Below are 21,276 nucleotides of genomic sequence, written 5' to 3' on the forward strand. Positions count from 1 at the left end.
ACCTGTCAAACAAACGTTACGCGATCACGATTTCCACGCCTGCTACCGGTGGTCATTAGCATCTTTACAATTCGCAAGATACAAAATACATACGAACACTGAGAATTTAATTTCACCGTATTTACTGGCTTCGTAACTCATCCGTGTAGCGATAACTGTACAGTTAATTTGCATAGCTGCATATAGACGCAAAAAGTTGCGTGAAAACAGAAATGTCAACCAACCGACGCTCGCGTCTCATCTTCCCATGTGGTCTAATAGCAAAGTTAGTTATACTATTGGTACACACTGACAGTACGCTGCCGTGACAAGTGTGCAATTACATTGCGATAATCTTTGTATATCTATGCAAACACTTAGAACACATGCATTCTTCGAGCTTCTTATACGTAGTTTCCTTGGTCTATTCCGAATCGCCTGGTTGCATCTAAGAAGCTGGAAAAATGAGGTGTAGAGATAAACTGAAGTGTAGAGATAAATTGAGCGCTGATTATCTAAAGAAGATAAAGTAACGCAACGCAGAGGTGTATGATTATAGGGAAGTTTTTCAAATCTGCACGCAAACCTATTAGAGAAGAGATAGGTAAGTCTATTCTAGGAAACACAGAAAATAGAAGGCATTGATGTTTTCAAAATTTAAGAATTTCAAAACTTTGAAAATTAACAAATTTGTGAATTTCAAAATCCAAGAATTTGTTAAGCTGCCCAGGCTTAACAATTGAAAAATGTGGGAATTTGAAAGTTCCAAAGTTTGCAACTCTAAAAGCTAAAAAATTCGAAACTTCGACACTTTATCAAAAACTTGAGGAAATCCATGTAAAAATACTGGTTCCTCCAACATTATCAACCTATCAATAATCCTTATTAATTATAGGACTACTGTAACTGAACTTCCCGCGTTGACTGCACAGAGCTCAATGAACTGAATCGCGATATCGCTTTAGAATGAATTCAATTGCTCGAACGGAACGACCTTAGATAGAATCTCCTTCCTCCGTAACATTTTCGTTCGCGGAATTGGATTCTAAATTTTATCAGGCAATCTTGTGTCCCCGGGACGACGCAACCCTCTCCCCCCTGCTTACCCCGTTCTCTTCTTCCTTCGAGCACACAACTCTGCAGCAAAGGTCGTACAGTCGCATCTACATGAGAGGTAACGAGGAGCAATTCTGTCGCAATACCGAGACAACGCGAGTCACGATCGGTCAAGAGAGCTTCGAACTGAAATGCCGCTCTCGGGCGATACTATATTTCCGCAACAGCCGCCTCTTCTGGTCGGAATCACGATGCATTTCGTTCTGCTGTCTGGGAAGGACGGTTGGGCAAGAAGTGTCTGAAAAGCAGGTGTAGGAGGAGAGTAAGAGCAGCGAACAAGGTATAAAAAGCAAAGTAAAAGTGAAAATACAGTAAATTAATACTAATATTCTCCTACTGTAGGTTTATTCGTAATTATAATTATGTTTATGTTTGATATAATTAAAATCGTATTCTGGTTGTACCTAGAAATTGTTCACTATTTCATTCTTTATTGCAAATTGCATCATCAGATCGAGAAATTGTCTTGTTTTCAAGAATGGCTGTAAATAAACAAAAGTTACGAATCATTTTAAAGTCATTTATCAAATAAGAGATGAGGATGGAATAGAAGAGTCCAGCAAACATATTTCTTCACTCATTACACGCGTATTATTGCCATTTTTACATCAATAGAACATTGTTAGCTTCAACACAATTGTTATTTTCATAACTGAAGTTTATTCACAAGTATAATTTCAAGTGTGATCAGTGATCACACATGAGGGCCTTTGTGCAGAACAAGTTGTCCATTAGGAAAGCTGTTGATCCACCGACAGCAGCAGTCGTAAAGACCACTTTAACGATGATGTGGTACGACTTTAATAAAGTGATAAATTAATAGCAGGGATTACATTTCGTGAAACCTGTTACTTCAGTTATTTAATAACCACAATAAATTCAATGTATATTAGTTCTAATAGCTCCCTGGGGTACCAAAGATCAATAGCTACAGAAGAGGTGCAGAGCAACACTTCTAACGCGTGTAACGCAAAGCTCCATTGCGTAATTGAAATATTGCGTTACTTCTGCTTGCTTGCTTCCTCTTCTTCTCACCTTCCTGGAGAACGTATTGCACTATTGGTGTCGTCAATTTTCATTATTATTTAATCGATTTTACTATGGTCTGCGATCTTCTTCAGGTATGTCCCTACGTATTACGTAGGTATTCCACCTAGAAGATGTAAATTATTACTTGAATTATGTGTTAAGCAAAGAAACCTTTGATTTCTTAATGTAGAAAGCGATTCGAAACTGTTAGCGAAGAGACGAGGACTTTAGCCCTTAGTTAGTCACTAGCTATGCAAATAAGTTACACTTACAACTTTGGACTTTCACTGTAAAGTCTAGCACAAACGTTTTATTCTAGACGATTCCAAAACACCTCCCATCATACCGAACCTTTATGAGTCAGTACAGATACCAAGTCATCCAAAATATATATTTGTCAAATGTTCTTAAAATGTGACTAATGTCCTCATTGCTCCAAACGCTTCAATTTGTTCCTCAATAATCAGTCGTTCGTCAGATTCCTCTGCGCCCCTGATTTTCACTGTGTTTCAGTGATGGATCATTTGAACTTTGCTGTGCCCTGTGGAAACCTACATCCTGTTGTTAGCGTAATTATCTTATCGTGAGACGTCGTTCACTCGCCGCTGTGAAGATTCCAGGTAAATTACGAGTATCATAATGTGTGCGGAGCCGCGGCTCGCAGGTGGCTCGACCTCGTCACCTTGTCACGGCGCGGCTGTTTTATCGTTGACACCCGCTAAATAAATCAATCGTCTGCGATCGTGTGCTGACTGAAGGAGGATGCTCGAAGGACTGTTGGCTGGCAGCAAGGGGTCGCCGATGGGTTGAACGTTGGAACAGAAAGTTCACGCCAGCTTGGAAACTTTATTGCGATAGCGGCGAGATGATAGAAGCCTTGAGTTGCATTACACGAAAATTAATATTTGTAGAATATTCCTGACAAGGTTCTTGCATTACATCTTCTACATTATCATACTACTATGTTGCTGTTGGATAATATCAATCTTCGATGAAAGGATTTCCTTGTTCTTGAATAGGATTTTTGGTAACTAAAAATATTTGTGTACTTTACTCGTATTAGAAAGATGTTATTTTGTCTATTTATACAGAAAAGTTAGAGTGAAGAATTCTTCAGGAATTCTTGCACTACATGCTGACGAATTCTCGAAGAAGAGGCGAGTGCTAAATGCAGGAGAAATTAATTTCATGTATGTTTAAGAAGATTCAAAGTAGCAGCAGATAGTAAAATTCTTCTCAGAGATAAGTTTCACTTATTCTCATTTTCTTCCAATCTGTCCTTCGGCAAGCTGTGAGTGAGTCATCAAGAGGTCATAGACCCAGGAGTCAGTCTCGACCCAGGAAAAAGCAACAGAGATCTGGGACAGAAACAATATTACTCGTGAAGGTACGCAAAGTATCGGTACGTCTCAACATGTACCGAACATTTACATTTCTAAATAGGCAATTTATGTTTGTATTAAACACACAATTAGAACATGTAATTACCTCCTTTCGTCGGATGGATCACTCATTCAAGAGTTCTCAAGGGGGATTCCACGTTGGTTGGCATTTGAAACACGTTGTGAATTGCGTAATACAATAACTGGAAGAACGTCTAAAGAGAGAAAGCGTATTAAGGAGGACGGTTTCAAAGCCGATGCGTTTGAGCGTTAATTGAATATCGGTGAAATTCTACGGATACCTGCTGCGACTCCGCGACCGCGATGCCACTCGATTACGTATTCACGAGGAATTTAACTCGTGGTCGCTCCTCCTTTCGAGGGCATCTGATAATTTATCTCACACGAGAGCGAAATAAATCGATCCATGGCGTCTGGCACGCGGATATATCCTCTGAGATGAGAGCATCTTCTATTTCTACGCGTTTTCATGTCTCATTTAGATTTTTTCAGTTTTGATTGAAATATTCAAGCATTCAAGGACTCCATTATTCAACTATTCGACTATTCAATTATTTAATCATTTGAATATACAAATATTCAATTATTCCGTTATTCCATTATTCAAATATTCAATTATTTCGTTGTTCAATTATTCAAATATTCAAATATTTAAACATTCAAATATTCAAATATTCAATTATTACATTATTCAAATATTTCGACATTCAAATAATAATATAAAAAGAATCTCCTTCCTAATATCATTTTCCTAAAACCCCAACCAACACTATGCGCCACAGACTCGCCATGTCTCTTCATTTTACCTCAATCACGCTTCCAGAACTTCTACTGCTCACGAAGGTTCAAATAACATTAATTACCTGAAGCCACTTTCCAAATGGATCATAATAGTTCGTCGCCCTTACGACATCGATAGCTTTTGACATATGCTTTAACGCAGTAACGTAGTCATCAAAAGGCTTTACCAAACAAGGTATACCGATTCACCTGTAAACGATGATTCTCTGTTTGCCAATGCAAGTGCACACAGTACCATCCGTGGCAGTGCCTATATTGTTCGAGGTTCGACTGCTGATAGCGCGGTGGCATTTAGCCGATCGGTGCCTTCGAGCACTGTGCTTAAATTACGCAAGGAGAGCCTTTAACTAGCGATGACGATGACGACGACGACTACGTCGGCGACGTCGGCTTGGTGTGGTCCAGCCTGGCCTCTTGCGAAATTCCTAGGTCACGTATGGCCTCCTCGCTGAAAAGCATCTGTGACCTCTCGTGTATTTACCCGCTAACAGTATGTCCCTTTCAATAGAATCGATCGATCGTATTCGGCTTTAATCGTCATTAGACTAATTAAGAGAGTATGCACATTGTTCGTCGATCTTAGCACGCTTTCTATGGAGCATTTTAAAGGTGCTATGTGCTATGGTCTTGCTGAGGAATTTCCTTTTTTATTGGAGACTAAGATGCATTGCAACAGGATGCGCATACTTTAATTGTGCGTCCTTGAAATATTTTTACATTAAAAAATTAGTATTAGAAAAAATACTTTTTTATGTGTACTAATTGAAATCACGTGTTATTGTACCTATATTCGTCTGAGATGAGATCTGTAACTAAAATTATTAAGTCATCATTAAAGTGTATTTGTATGTAAAAATTTTTAACGTAAAAATAAGGTACCTATTGAAAACAAATTTTCTTGTTTCTGCTTGTAATTTATTTCGCAAGTATTTGTAACGCGTCATTCATATTTCACAATTTCTATTACTTACAGTTTTCTCATTCTTCTTACTACATCTACCTAGGACCTCAAATTCTCGCTAATTCAAGGAAAAAATACAAAATCTTCTAAAAGTGATTTCTAAAACTTGTCCTGTTTAGGGGTGACAGCGAATTACATATTTGATTCACCGAATGTTAACACGAAACTTTCATCGTCGGCTAGTTATCTGAAGAACCGCGTAGACAGAATAGCAAGTAGGAAGGCGGCACGTATACCTTGATGCTGATACGCATCGCGACAATCGGTTCGTTAAAAATATTTACATAAGCGATCACAACCTGAGGACGCCTTACATCTGTTGCATAGACTAGGAGATCGGTTATGGAGATATCTGTGATAAATTCAATTCAGCATCTTCGTGGAACTCTACGTAATATGTGTAATGGATAATTGACTCCATTTGCTGCGGCATGGACCCCTTTCTTCGAACAGCAATTTGTTACTATCGTTTGGAACTATATTGAGAGTTTCTTGTGAATAATATGATAATGATTCTTCAACTTTCTGCATATGTATGTTTTTCAATTTATAATACACACACAGTGTTAAGTTCCATTCCATCAAAAATAAATATAGTATGTTCTTATAGTTTCGAGAATCTGACGACACTGAATGAAAGAAACTTTCACAATCTTCAATTTACATATTTCGATTTTAATTCAATTTATTAACCTTCTCCAGTATTCTTCTCTTCTTTAAGAATGTAATATTGCAGAACCAGAATAACTTTCATCTTATAATCTGAATGAAATTTCATGGTCGAAAGTGTGAAATGCAAAGAACTGATATTAATAATCGCAACACCGTATAATTTAGAAACTTGACAGGGGATATTAAAATTACACCTATCTTTTAAATTTTACTTATGTAACATTTCAAAGACTATGAACATAATAAATAATTATATATAATTTTACTTGTATTATTTATAGTGATCGATAATAAAGCCATGAATTATTTCAAATTCAATTTCCTTAGAGAAACGTTCTACCTCTGTTACATTAAATCCTCCGCTGTCCGACCGAAGCTTTTTGCCCTCTAATCGAGGTGATCCTCCACCATTTCGTGCACAATCGATTATACAATATCGTCGCGTTCCACGACGAGCTGCGCAAAAAAGGAAAAGTCACGACCCGTGTGCCGATGCAGAAGACTTTAGTACCAACCCAACCGATTATCTAATGTCGTGTATTCATAGCAAAAAGATGCTCCATTCGAAAAATTTCTGAACGAAACCTGATCCTAGAGAACATTTTACATACACCAAGATTTTTAAATAAATAAATATATTGTTTCATATTGAATATCAGACCATATAATAGTCATTCTTATTCCATTATATAACTAATTCTTTTTGTCTGTATAGATTCTGCACGTTAGAAAGTTATTTTAGCAAACTTGCAAATAGATCATTTTGAATAATCCAGTTTTTCTAATGTTAAATATTTTATAGTAAGAAACTTGGTTATATCTTTCATAATGAAACGATTATGAACCAAGTTTTATGATCAATGCAGATTCAATAAATATCGGCATTTACTTGCGTAATATCTTTTCCATAAACACAGAAAAAAATCCAGTTATACAGGGTTGAATCAATAGCAAACAGGTCCTTTTGTCGCACGCGTTGCACAACCTACAAGCTATTGAAGATGGTACTCCAAGCTGTTTAGCGAATTTTCCATCCACGGACAGAGCTGCGCCCACAAAGAATGCGAAGGATTATTAAAAGACTGTCAAGTATACGACGTAACTACACATAGCAATAAGTCTTCGGTACGGGACCAATGTTGTCTTCGATTACGTTGTTCGTTCCCCAGCTTTCGATCAATTACAAGGATATTAAGGAGAGAATGAGAAGTTCTTCGCGAGCACGTGACATGGGCAACATAGATCTTCTCGCATCGAAGAGGGATCTTCCTCCCCCTTTTACGTCTCGACTGCTCCTCTGCACTGTTCCATCTGGGGATTAGCATAAACGTTCGATCTTACGTAACCGAGGAGAGGCTTTCTTTTCACGGAGCCCAGCACGTGGATGTTCTCTCTTACGGTTAGACAATAGATCGTCAATAGCGTTTTCGTTGCCCCTCGCGGAAGCAGAGCTCGCATGGAGGCAACAAGGTCGCTTCGACGTGATTCTCTCTTGATATTTAGCCTTTTCAGCTTTGAATATATTTACGAGATTACAGGCGACTCTGATTCCCTGGGACAGTGTTTTGATTCGAGCCTTCTGCCATTCAATCCTCGCTTCAAGGATCTTCCCTCGGCCTTCGATTCCAGAAGAAGGGAAATTAAAAAGGCGAAGGAACATCTGTTAACCCGTTTCGAAGATTGCGGAACTATTATTAAGGAATAAATTTTCAGGTAAAATTGATGCATGTCAGGAGATTGCTTCAACCTAGTATCGAATCTTTCGGGAAGGTGGATACCTGTTTCGTGACCTCTGATTCTCGTGGCCAGGATCGGTGATCAATTTCGTAAAAAATGTGGATGATGGTGAACGGTGCAGGATCTGCCTGTGTCGCAAGAGCACAGGCCACCTCCAATTTATAGTGAGTTATGCTGATAGATAGCCTGTTTTTTGCTATGTTGTGTACTCTTTTACAGGGGCTTCTTCAGTTATGTAATACGGAGCAGGTTTTATGGGATGTCGATCAGTGTTCGCTGAAAAAGTGTTTTGACCTATTCGGGGACCCTGACGCATACTATGCTGATGAAACGGAATGAGGAATATCTTCTTTCTGTTGATACGAAGAAGCTTAATTATAATTATTTTTAGCCAACCCACGCAAATGTGAGACCATTTGTGAAGATGAGTAACCTCCAAGACCTGAAACGAAGAAATTAATATCAGAGAAAAGCTTTCCTAAATTTAGCAAATTGAAAATTTAGAGATCTAAGAATTTGAAGATTGTATATTGCTTACCCTAGGTAAACAGAAAAATATATAGGAGTTCAGATACTTTAAATCAAAGTAGAAGAGTTCTCATCCAAGCTTGCAGCAGACTTCAATCACATCTCATCTGTATGGAGTATGAAACTAGATATTTAATCCTGACCCACTAAGTTTACTATACAAATATTGCAGAGACTTATTAGCCTGCCTCGCGGCGCTCATTGTTCCAACAGCCAATTTTAGTAGGGCGAAGATTCGTCGAGAGGTTATCCAGAGTGAAACTTGGATCCTCTCGGTTAGCTGCTCTTCCTCGAATTTCTGCCTGACATTCACCGCCTCTTCCTTTGTCGGGCATCGTTCTATCACTGGCAGCGCGTCCAATGCCATACCACGAAGATTTCGACATCCTCGCGGCAGAATTTTGGGCAGTGTGTCCAGGGTAGGGGTAGGTTTCGTATTGAAATCCCACTATATAATCGTCTGGAGGAGCAGCTGAAATCAGTATCGTGACCTAGCTCGACTCAGATCGACACCTGTCTCATCTTCTCAGAGAAACGGAGATTCAATCCAAGGAGCCAACCATGAAGCTGGTGCGTGTTACATTGTTTGAATAACACAACACTACCGGATATCCAAGTGCGCTCGCGTTTAGTTCGAAGATCGAGCTTCGCGCTTCCTGGCTAGGATCTCTTCTACGATATTGTAGTTTGTTGGATCACACGGTTACCGAACGTGCAATTTACGTCCGCTCGGGATGGTCGTGTACCATTAACGGTACAACGATGCGCGTTGCAATTACGTGCAATTGCTATCATTGTTCTCCTCGTTGAAATGCAAATAAGTTTTGTAGATTTGTTTTAAGTAAAACGTCAGTTTATATAACCGCGAAATCCCAGCGTTCTTGGGCCGAAAGGACAATCGTGCAAGAAAACGATTGAGAATTATCGCCCGATCAACGCGTTGAAATCGTGACAGCTTCAATTATCGGAAGAACGAATACTATTTAGAATTTCAATCAAGGCTCTATAAATTGCGAAGTATATCATTATAGAGCAGACATTACATTAAAATCAAACTACGTACTTGCATTAACTAATCAAGAGTGATGCTAATAAAATACGAGTACTAGGTAGTATACATTGACATTTAATAGTTCCGAAGACTCATTAGTGATGAATAGTTAGCACAAGTAGTCTTTAAAATTCAGAATCACAAAACCGATAAATTACTCAATAGTAGCTCCTAATAGACATTAATTGTTAAAGCAGACACAAATATCCCAGACTAAAGCAGACAGAAGTAGTTAAAGTTGTCACTAGTAGTTACTAACAATTCCTAGTAGCCCGCAGTACCCCCTAGTAGAGGCACCGGTGCTCCCTACTGGTTATTAGTAGTACCTAGTAGTGCCTAGTAGTACCTAGTTGTTACTAGTAGTGCCTAGTAGTACCTAGTAGTGCCTAGTAGTACCTAGTAGTGCCTAGTAGTTACTAGTAGTACCTAGTAGTTACTAGTAGTACCTAGTTGTTACTAGTAGTACCTAGTATCGCCTAGTAGTTACTAGTAGCACCTAGTAGTGCCTAGTAGTTACTAGTAGTGCCTAGTAGCACCTAGTAGTGCCTAGTAGTGACTAGTAGTGCCTAGTAGTACCTAGTAGTTACTAGTAGTGCCTAGTAGTGCCTAGTAGTGACTGGTAGACCTTACTAACGCATGCTAGTCAAAACAAACATTAGTAAATAGTGCCTAGTACTCAAATTGGTCACTAGTATACAAAATATCTCTTAAACAATACTACTTTACAACGTAATTGTTCTTACATTTTTAGACTACCGATTTTATCTTCTCTTTTTCAACAGCGTGTATTCTACGAGTTTACGCTTTGTGAAACAAGCGTCGGGTTTCGCGCTAGATCATTTCACTTCCCTGACCGAGGTGTTAACAGTTGTTCTTTTTTCACAGATCGTCGCTTTCGCCTTTGTTGTCGCTGTTGCCTACGCTGCCCCTCAGGGCACTTTCCAGGATGTCGTGCTTGTAAAAGAGACACCCTCTGACAACATTGGTCTCGGCGGTTACAACTACGGATACGAACTCTCCAATGGCCAGTCTCATCAAGAATCGGCGGAAGTGATCAACCAGGGAACCGAGAACGAAGCACTTGCTGTTCGTGGTAGCTTCACCTGGGTTGACCCGGCTACCAACGTCAGGTACACCGTCAACTACGTCGCCGACGAAAATGGCTTCCACCCACAGGGCGAACACATCCCCGCCTAAACTGTACATAACTCTAGTTTAAATAAATTTTTGCACTTTACTGAGTCATATCCTGTTATTCTGCGCCTTTACCTCCCTGAGTTTGTGCACAGTGCACAGTGGTTACTACTGGTATCTTCTTTAAAAAAAAAATTGGACAAATCATTTGTTTTAGTTTTTTCGAAAATGATTTTAGGACAATTTACTGAGTTTTTTTATTAATATCTAAGAGTATCAGTTCTTAGGCAACTTGAAGGAATCTTTAATACGTTTTTGAGTAGTGCACATTTTATTATTTATATTTTCGTCGTAATTTTATTGCCAACAATAATGGTAGTCATGGTTTTGTATACATGTAAAGAAAAGTGGTGTATTGTCAATAGTAATATAGTTTTCTTTCATTAATTGCTTTCATAATTCATTACTTTTTGCTATAAAAGTAAATCAAATTTTATATCTTGTACTACATCTTTAGGAAAATATTTCGAACCGATCGGTGAGATTTTCTTTATGAAAGTGTGTCCAAACATGACCTCATTTAGGTTATAGCACAAATTATCTTAAGATGTTAAATACACTTCTTTAAGTAGCGAGTTGGTTAACGCTAATGGAACTTAATTGACGACGATCTTCAAGACGCAGTAGTTTACAAAGAAAAGTGGGTTTTTTCCAACCATTCCATAGTCTTTTCGGAAAATTATATTTATAATGCGAAACGTCACAATAAAGATAAGCTGTACTAAACTCGATTGCAATATTTTAAAAAATGTTTAAACCAAAATGCTCGATCTAATAACACTCTCCATCATAATTATTTTAAATTGCTACACATATCACGAAACAAACTCAAAAATTGGATTATCTGTTCAAAAAAATTTAGTTCTAGCATCCAAAATCCAATTACACTCGCGAAGGAAAAGGAAAATCGAAATGACACAACATAAAATTACGTAACATTATGATAGTCTCATATTGTATACGATTATCAAAAAGGTTGAAAAAACATAACGATTTGTAAAAGAAATAAAACTAATAATATACTACAAAAGCTGTACGATCATTTTAATGGCAACTCATTGACACGAAAAAGAAATGAACGCAATCATATATGCATGTATGGTAAAATGAGAATCAATGGGGCTAATAATTAGGCAAGAGAAAGAAAATCGAGTTGATGAGTCTCCTACGAAGTGTTAATTTCACTTATTACCACAGAATATGCCCGATGATGAGAAACCGTGAAGATGATTACGCACGGTTGACGAGACGGTGTCGTAACGTTACGCATCGTAAAAATTCGTGAGATGTGTGACTGGTTTCCCTTGATTCATCTCTAAACGACGTTTGGAAATCGATTATTCTTACGTGATCCATCCTCACGGGTTTCTCTAGAACATTTTCCGCGATAGACATCGATTCGAACTGTTATTAGAGCTGCTTGTGTCCCCAATCGATTAACTCCACAAAATAAACATTTTTAATCATAGAAAGTTATGCATCGATCTAGTGCTACGACACTACAAACTTAAAAAATTCAAAAAGTGGAGTTAATCACTTTGACCTATGAATGCCTCATTTATAAGGTAACCAAAAAAGTTTTGTGGCTTTTTAAGTTAAAACAAAATCACTTGTATCTTTAAATTACAGTAATTTTATTCGTTAGTGTATCCACTTTTTTTGGAAAAAAATAATTTATGCGTTACATTTTTTAATATTCAGCATTTTTATTATTACGCAATACAAGCGATCTTATTTTAATTTCAAAGGTGATAGTTTTTTTGGTTACTTAATATTTTTAACCTTCTAACGTGGGTTATTTATTTTTGATACGTTTTTCTGTAGGTGAAAACTGAAAGTATTAACTCGGATAGAAATAACCCATGCTTATGGGATAAGAGTTAAATAAACTCATCAAGGCATTGTGAGATGATGCAAATTCATAAAGGAACATGTAGATACATATGTCGTTTTGCTATGGGCAGTATTCGACGAGCTAGCTATACTGTTCCAAAGGTTACATCAATAATTAATGATTCCTCTCTTACTTTTGTTATAAGAGCGTGAAAGGTGAGGGAATGATAGATGGAAAAGTAGCGCTTATGAATTTTATGCTAGTTTTTAATATAGTAAAAAACGAAATTTCAAAACTTTGATGATTTTTATTACACCTACTGGCGATAGTTCCACAATATGAATTATTTAATATTGATATTTGTAGTGCGATTATATAATAACAGAAATAAATAAACATTCTTTTATTTCTTCTCTTTTTTAAATTTACTAAATAATCCCAGTCATATCGATCCCTAACCTATATCAATACTATACATTATCGTAATAAATTTTTTAAGTAATTGCTTCTGCATATTTTCCATGCCTATTGTCAATATTATTGTATATATTTAAAGCAGAATTAAAGAAATTTTGTAACATTAGTCCTCAAATCGTAAAATTATTGACACGAAGTAACCTTCAATTTTACACGAAATTAAATGTCAGAATAAAATGATAACTATTGCAACAGGTGTAGTATTTTCTTCAATGTGTCATGCCAATAAATGAATGTAACTCGTACCTGAATAATTATAGTTCATTAGTTGCAGACCGTAACCGAACGAAATCCTATAAAAAATCGAAATCTTCAATTTCACCGGAGATTTACACAGTGTCACGATGAAGGCCAAATTAACCGTGACAGTGCCTCCAATATAACGAGGAAAGGTGAAAGGTGAATTTATCGTAAAATTGTGTGAATTTTGGCAGGAGGAGGACCACTATAAAGTTGCAGACCGTTCTCAGAGACCACATCAGTCTTCCATTCGAGACTAGAACACAAGCACACCCACTTCCAAAATGAAAACCGTAGGTATCATGAAATAGTAGTAATGGATCTTTTTATTTTAACAACAAATCTCGTTCCAAAGCAATTGAAAATTATTTTCTTATTACACACGTCGTTAGACAAGAAATTTGAACAATAAATTATATTGTATTCGCAATGATTCATTTTAATTCATGAAAATTACACTTCATATGTATTAGATACTTTTATAGACAAGTTATAACTTTGACTATTATCCATACGTGGGTGATAATCTTTATAAATTATTTATACATAATTGTGAATAATATTAACTTCCTCGATTATAAATAATGCTATTTAATAAAAAATTGTAGCAACAGTTATTAAAAAATAGGGGACACAACTGTCTTAAAAGAAAAAGATTAAAAACAATTTTCTGTGAAATTAGAATCATTTCCCAGGTGATAGAATTTTTAATGAATTCAAAATGTCGTCTAAAGTGTAAATTGGTATGTTTTTGGAACAAGCAACTTGAATACCAAAATAGACTTCCTCAAATTTAAATAAATGTTATTTGGTGATCTTTCTAGTTTCATAAATCGCAAATTTATATATTACATAATATATTTAATAATTTTATAGGTAATTGTTTTTGCCGCCCTTGTCGCCGTCGCCTTGGCAGGCCCATTGGGACAATTGGTTTCTGTTAGCCCTAGTCCCATCCCTCTTCCGGAACAGCCAGTCGTACTCGTTAAGGAAACTCCTTCCGACAATGTTGGCCTTGGCGGATACAACTATGGTTACCAACTCTCTGACGGACAACTGAAAGAAGAATCCGCAGAAGTCGTCCCTGGTGGCATTGATGGACAATTCCTGAAAGTTCGCGGCAGCTTTTCGTTCGTTGATCCTCTAACCAACGTTGCTTACACCGTGAACTACGTTGCTGACGAAACTGGCTTCCACCCGCAAGGAGACCATCTCCCCCACCCTTAAATTTCGTTAAACTTGCTCGAAACACCTGTCCATCTGCCATACATCAGCTGTTAATATCCGAGAAATGCGAAACGCTGTATTAATGCACTTTTCTTCAGATCTATTGTAAATATTGCGTGCCCGCCGAAACAATGGCAATCCCTAATGTTGTACAATAATTTTGTTAATATTAAATAAATAAATTCAATTTTAAACGTGGTTGTTTATTTGTCTATAGCAGCGGAAGTATCTAAACAATAAATTAATATTTTAAGAGACTAGGATAATACAAAATATGATGAAAAAAATACAATATGAGTATTCTTATTCTAGAATGAAACAAGTATGAGAATTTGAACTGGTCTTTTTTGATATTCGAACGAATGATTCTATGCTTTGTTAGACTAGGGTATTTATAGTGTCTCATATACAAGTCATTTATTGGAAAAAGTGATTAACTCCACTTTTCAAATTTTTAAACAGGTTTTTAAATAAATATAGCTATTTTTGTTTTGTGGAGCACATATTAGCCGAACTTAAATATCTACCACTGCTGATTTTTATGCAAATGCATATTTTTATGGACACAGTTAATAAATAATGATTCAAGAATACAGATGTTTAACACTCTTCGCTATTATATTTCAGGCAATTATGTGTTGTAACTCATTAGTTACTTATAAATCGCAAGTGTTCAACCGCGACAATTAAGATAATAACTCTATCACCAGATAAGATAAAACTCTTCTACAATTATTCCAATTGAATAATTCTTCGCCATTGAACAAATAGATTTAGAACAATATTAACTCATTGTTACGAAACTGAGACACAAATTTGCGTAAAGAAACTACAAACCTACGTTTGACTAGATTTGAAATTTAATCACCATCTGTAGATAATTCGCAAAGGTAACATCGCACACGTTACGTCGTGTATTCGTGGTATTTGACACGTCGAATCCTGTATGTTTTCCAAGCCACGATATGAACAGTTTCCAAGATTATTTTCACAGAATTTGTTAATCGTGACAAACTATATCAATGCGCAGATATTGAACGAGGAATCACGATGTCACTTCTTAACGCAAACGCGATTTCGCGTAACACAGTGGTTTAGTAAATTATTTTAACTTACGTATCAATTGAGGTTAAAAAGCAGTGGGAAGCAGTTGTGAAATGTGACTGATCAAACGTCTTCAAACATGCCGAAATTTAGAATGCTCCCGCGGACCTCGCGGATCGTGGCATTGTGTTCTGCCGCGAATTTTATAAACGCGGCAGATCGTGTGATAATGCCCATAGCAATTGTCCATATGACAGATGAGTTTAAATGGAATTTGCATTGGCAGGGCTGGATACTATCTGCTTTCGCCTTTGGTTACTTTACTAGTCAGGTAAATAATTGGAGGATTGCTTTGGAAGTTGACTGAGGCTTGAAATACTATTTGGACAATTTTAAAGGGTGGTAGATGTTCTAGGGAAGTCACTATGTTTTTTCTCGTTTGAGTGAGGTAGACGTACCTTATGGGACAGTGAGGTTCCACAATAGTTTGTTGAAATAAATATCTTTGCCTATGACGTAATGCGTTTTGGACACAGTTAGTTGTATATCTTTGATACATAATAGTGTAGACTTTTTTTACAAAGTCAGCCACAAGAACGGATGGAGATAGCGACAGTTAATTTTGAAGGCAAAATCTTAGTCAATTTCCAAGGCATTGTTATGATAGAATAGAAATTCTCTAATAAGATTAGAGTAGAAATACTCTAATATATTTGTTTTGATTGTCCTTATTGTTTGATCTAGATTATTGGTGCAAATACAGCAAGTCGTTTTGGATGTAAAACAGTGTTAATGTTGGCAGTCCTACTGTGGTCCATTAGTACAGTTATAACTCCATTTTTGGCACAGTCAGTTACATTGCTCATAATTTCTAGGGTAGTTTTAGGCCTTGGAGAAGGTTTAGGTAAGTTCCTATTATAATTAAAAACTTGTTATCTTATTAAATATAAATTGTAAATTAGTAACATTATGTTTCAAGGTTTGCCAGTTATTTTTCACTTATTCGCTCATAGTGTTCCTGTGGAGGAACGTTCCCGTGCATTTGGATATCTTGTGGCAGCTGGTTCTGTAGGCCAAGTAGTTGCATCTGTTGTAAGTATATTTTTTCATACCTTTAGCTCTTATTTATTGTAAATTGTTTTTACAAATAAATTTTTTCAGTTGTGTGCAAATGTGTCATGGCAAACAGGATTTTATTTATTTGGATCGATTGGTATTCTATGGACACTTTTGTGGCTGGTACTATATCATGAAACTAATTCCCAAGATGAGATTCCTTTATTTGTACCTAGGGTAACTACATTTTTTAATTAAAAAAAATTCTGGAATTTACGTTCATAAATAATCTGTATTTCTTTACTTTAAGACTACACAAAATAGAAATCTACGATGGACTGAATTTATTATGCACTGGCCTTTGTGGGCATTGTACATAGCACATTTCGCAATGAATTGGAGTAACTATATAATTATGCAGTGGTTGCCAACTTATTTGGCAAGAAATCTATCTGCTAATAAGCAGAGCATTAGCTTGACAGCACTTCCATACATTGTCAACTCTCTTGTTGGGATTGGTACGTGTTATTTAAGTAATATTTCAGAGAAACTTAATACTCCTTTAATAAACTTCTAATATATTCTGTTTTATACAGTTGCTGGGCATAGTGCAGACAATCTCATACAAAAAAGATGGTCAGTCCTATCTGTAAGAAGACTAATGACAAATATAGGCCTAGTAGGTCCAGGTTTATTTTTATTAGCATTTTGTGCAGTGGATAATTTGCTTTCTGCAGTAATGTGAGTGTTAATATTGAATTTGCATAAAAACGTAAATGATTTAACTATTAAAATATGATTCGTCTTTTTTATAGTTTTGTTTCAATATCTATGGGTCTCTGCGCCTGCAATTCAGCTGGCCATCTTAGTAATCACGCGGACATAGCACCTAATCATGCAGGTGTTACTTTTGCAGTATCAAATACTATTGTACGTTTCTTCTCTTTTAAATATAACAGATAAAGAAGTACGTACAAAGCTAATTAACATTTTGATTTGCGCAGGCTACCATCCCAGGTATTTTGTGTGGTCCATTAACAGCCGAATTAGTGACTGCATCGCACGGTCGTTGGATGCCCGTTTTCGTTTTAGCCGCAGCAATCAATTTTACAGGAGCCATAATATACCAAAGTCACAGTTCAGCACTTCCAGTGTTGTGATATGCTCCATTGGCAAGCGAGCCAATTATCGTCTATCATCGAAGTCAAAAAAATCAAGAGCTTGATAAAGCTTGTCGCCGACATATATTTTTTATCGTGTTTATTCCACGCGATGTCATTTTGTCCCTTTTTTTGTAATAAAATCACAGTCATTCATAAAATACCAGTATGGCACATTTGTATCACACATCGATTAGTTGGAAAACATATCAGAATACTAAAGATATAAATTATAAGAAAATTTCATACTCTTGTTCAGTTTGCAGTTAACTCAGATCGGTCATCGCCAATAGAGTGCCATAGCTTCAAGCACATCGTGGAATTGGTTCAATTTATTTAATTACCGAATGTAAAATACAGCCTAAAGAGTTGCGATTTTTAATTTGTATATCTTTTAATTGTAACGAATACAAAATAATCTTGTGATATGTTTCGACGTGTAAGAGAAGATGAAAATCTCATTTTTTATACAAGGAACGAATGTATATTATTTAAGACAAAACTATGTGTGTGTGTGCGTGTCGCTTGTATGCGTAAACGTGCATACACATACATAAAGTTACGGGATTGTAGATAAAGACGGTACTAAAAAACGAATTTCATAAAAACAAGCAAAAAATCTTTAAAAAAAAGATTCCTAATAAAAGGTCACCTGCAAATGGCCAATCCTGTCAAAGCTTGAATAATTTCGTCTATATCTATAATTCTGAAACGCCTTATACATACATACATATTTGTATTATATTAAATTTGATATAGTACATTTAAATGTCTTTTAAGCACCTTCGGTATAGGAAGATATTAATTATCAAAAATGCAATGCATTAAAATAAATGGAATAATATGTTTTTTATATAATCGAATCAACCACTGTGTTGACTCATTTTTTAAAATATTACAATTTTTCACATGTTGAAATTCATATTCAAAGTTTATTGCTAACTTTAATTTTGTTATCGTTAATATATTTAATAACTACATAGGTTTCAGTGATACATCTTTTTTCAAATATTCTGACTGAAGTACACGCGACAATGCGTTTGTGGAAAAATTAGAATTCAGTGCACTCAAACCCATTCCTAAAAAAGCATTATTTTTTAGAGGAAATTTATTGTTCGTTTGAATTGAACTATCAAAGCACAATCCCTTGGCTTCTCGCGCTGAATCATTATCTCTCTTTGGAGATACATGTTGCGTGGTTATCTCTTTGAATACTTTCTTTCCTCCAGTATTACTATTCCCAGCTGCCCGAAAAGAATTATCTAATCTTAGGTTCTCGATTTTTCTGGCATTATTTGATGGAGAATCCCCTTCAGAGTCACCACGACAATCCACAATTTCGTATATGTCATAAGACTCAAGATTCAACGTTTTCAACATTTCTGCCACGTCGCCAGTGGGTGAATGCAAGCTTCTCCCTTTCGATTCCTCTTTATCAATGAAATTCTTTTCTGCATCACTAATGTACTCTTCTAGATATCGTTCAATATCTGTACTCATCTCCTTCGAAGTTCTCTGCTCGTTTATCAGCGCAGATTTTAATCGCAAGTCATTCATACTGCGTTTATCAAATTTCAGATTATTCCCTGATCTACGGACATCCTTCATGCTTCGAGATCGTGCATTGAAGTTCAAAGGCTTAGGTTCCAGTTGTCTATTAGTACTCGCATTTTTTAGAGTAACTTCCCGCAACAAAATCTTTTTTAGCGATTCATCTGGAATGTTATTCAAGGTTTCATCAGCTATATTTCTGTTAACCGATTTGTCGCGGACACTTCCTTTAGGGAAGAGCACGTCCCTGATTTTATTAGCTTCTTCCTCAAATGATGACTGGGAAACATCCAACGCTTTGCTCGCTCGTTGCAAGTACTGATTCGATTTCGGATTCATATAGGATTTTTCAATTTTACTGATCTCTTTTGTCATTTTTGCCAATGTTTCGTACAGCTTTTTCGTTCGAGAATTTGGGTTGAAAGCTTTGGCTCTTGTCCATCCACTGTCACTTCTCAGCATTCGCCAATCTGATTTTACTTTTTCTACTTCGCGATCGATTTCAGTCATGGAATTTCGGTTTCCTTGAAAAATATAATTTCGTGAAAACTCTATCTCTTTTTTTCTTTTTTAAATTAATTCGTAATCTTTATTTCTGTAGTCTTACGCGATTCATTGCAATCCCTAATTAATCCTTGATCCACTCCCCCATCTTGTCTTCTAATATTTGGCAAATTCGTGTTCTTATTATAATTCGTCATCTCTTTTTGTTTCTTCGAGTTATTCTGCGAGGAATCACAGAGAGACTGCAATTTTGGTAACGCTGCTGCTGTAGATATTTGAACATTCCTAATATTTTGCTTGATCGAAGTGTCTGAAAATGAATATATTAGAATGGTTTATATGAATCTACTTATTTTATAGTAGGGATATCTGTACCTCCTTGGCCAATATTATAGGATATATTCTGGAATCCTTTTGACGAGGAGGTTGCAAATGGATTAAACTCGTATACAAAATTGTGTGTGGCTGAAATCCTTTTCGGAGTTCTCCTCGCTTTCCTTGATACAATTTCTGAAGACTATAGTTATTTACTTTTTTACTCTGTTTTACTATACATATTTTCTTACTAAATTTTAAGCAAAGACTTAATAAAACTATTAAAGAAATTTTACTTCTATTTTCAAAGTATCATTTGCCTGTAGATTCCCCACTTTTTTAATAGTGTTTTATAACATTTTCCCTTGGTATTCCCTCTATAGACCCCCTCCCAAATTTAAACTAATTATTTTTTGTGTGTGCCACTCTCAGAGGCAGAAATTATGATCTATGTTTTTTTATTGACAACCTTCCATTCCTATTTCACAATACTTTAGGCTCCTTTGAAAGAAAGGTGTTAATTTTAATTCAACACATCTAACTTTGTTCAACCTCCATTCCGTCGTTTTTATATCACAGGTGTCCGTTTGTATCTGCGCCTTTTCGCATTTAATATCTGACTTCGTCTTGCTGGGTTGAATATTCCCTTCTAAAGAGCTGGCTCGCTTATCTGATGCTTCTCTCTTGGGAATTTTGACCAAACGTGGTCTACAAAATTCCATCAAATAATGTGTTTAGCAAAGAGGGAAGCTTAATTTCTGCTTAATCTTCTTACATAATTAAAAAGTCTACTAAATGTGTCTCAAAAATTTCAAAAGCAAAGTAAAATAAGGGAAGTCACCCAGCTTCCTAGTACTATGTTCTCAATCTCCAAAATAAATCTTACTTGTTATAAATATTAACACGAGTGTATTCCTCAATGATTCGTTCGGGTTTGATAAAATGTTGAAAATTGAATACAACTTTCTCCTTCCTCTTCGAGAAGATCGGACCAACACGAAGTGGTTTCCTCTTAGTGGAGCTCCAAATAGACTTGCACCAACTTTTGCAGTCCCTGAATATTCCAATTCTGAATTTCTTTATCTCTCAATGAGGTGATACTAAGATTTTAAATTGCTCAATGAAATCCAAATTACCAATATCTCTTAATACCTGTTCTGGTCAACTGGCGGGAGTGTCCTCCTAGATTTCTCGAGTCTCTGCGTACACTCGTTACTAGTGGCTTCGATGAAGACAGATAGCCCGTTTATACGCTTAATTTCCTCCCGATTGTGTACCTTGGAGGCCCCCGAGGCGTCAGGATATAATGGTAAAAATGTCGGGCCGCAGTGTGATCTGTTGCAACTTGGAAAACCTTCGACGATCCTCGCCAGTTCCGAGAACAGTTTTACTCCCCC

General features: G+C 36.3%; 4 protein-coding genes across 5 annotated transcripts; 3 read left to right on the forward strand and 1 right to left on the reverse strand.

The window, feature by feature from the left end:
- Positions 1-503: 503 nt before the first annotated feature.
- On the forward strand, positions 504-10,474 carry LOC143189044 (endocuticle structural protein SgAbd-6-like). Of its 2 annotated transcripts, none has more exons than XR_013003607.1 (2): positions 504-583; positions 10,163-10,241. XR_013003607.1 is itself a non-coding variant. In XM_076393664.1 (2 exons), exons 1-2 carry the CDS (start codon positions 8,788-8,790, stop codon positions 10,472-10,474), a joined length of 321 nt encoding a protein of 106 aa, XP_076249779.1. In that variant the 5' UTR covers positions 8,727-8,787. The 2 variants fall into 2 exon arrangements, 1 of the variants encoding a protein (XP_076249779.1); XM_076393664.1 differs by lacking the exon at positions 504-583 and adding an exon at positions 8,727-8,796 and having other exon boundaries at positions 10,163-10,474.
- Positions 10,475-13,161: 2,687 nt separating this feature from the next.
- Positions 13,162-14,404, forward strand: LOC143177199 (flexible cuticle protein 12-like). Its single transcript, XM_076375028.1, has 2 exons — positions 13,162-13,315; positions 13,899-14,404. The coding sequence occupies exons 1-2, from the start codon at positions 13,307-13,309 to the stop codon at positions 14,247-14,249; spliced, it is 360 nt and encodes a 119-aa protein (XP_076231143.1). The 5' UTR covers positions 13,162-13,306; the 3' UTR covers positions 14,250-14,404.
- Positions 14,405-15,189: 785 nt separating this feature from the next.
- LOC143177197 (uncharacterized) lies at positions 15,190-17,891 on the forward strand. Its single transcript, XM_076375026.1, has 8 exons — positions 15,190-15,624; positions 16,038-16,197; positions 16,273-16,385; positions 16,455-16,586; positions 16,660-16,867; positions 16,946-17,090; positions 17,165-17,279; positions 17,354-17,891. The coding sequence occupies exons 1-8, from the start codon at positions 15,433-15,435 to the stop codon at positions 17,507-17,509; spliced, it is 1,221 nt and encodes a 406-aa protein (XP_076231141.1). The 5' UTR covers positions 15,190-15,432; the 3' UTR covers positions 17,510-17,891.
- Positions 17,892-18,459: 568 nt separating this feature from the next.
- LOC143177198 (uncharacterized) lies at positions 18,460-19,608 on the reverse strand. The gene has a single exon (XM_076375027.1). It carries the CDS (start codon positions 19,568-19,570, stop codon positions 18,485-18,487), a length of 1,086 nt encoding a protein of 361 aa, XP_076231142.1. The 5' UTR covers positions 19,571-19,608; the 3' UTR covers positions 18,460-18,484.
- Between the last annotated feature and the right edge of the window lie 1,668 nt (positions 19,609-21,276).

The sequence above is a fragment of the Calliopsis andreniformis genome, chromosome 3 (genome assembly GCF_051401765.1).
Source record: "Calliopsis andreniformis isolate RMS-2024a chromosome 3, iyCalAndr_principal, whole genome shotgun sequence".
Lineage (NCBI taxonomy): Eukaryota > Metazoa > Arthropoda > Insecta > Hymenoptera > Andrenidae > Calliopsis > Calliopsis andreniformis.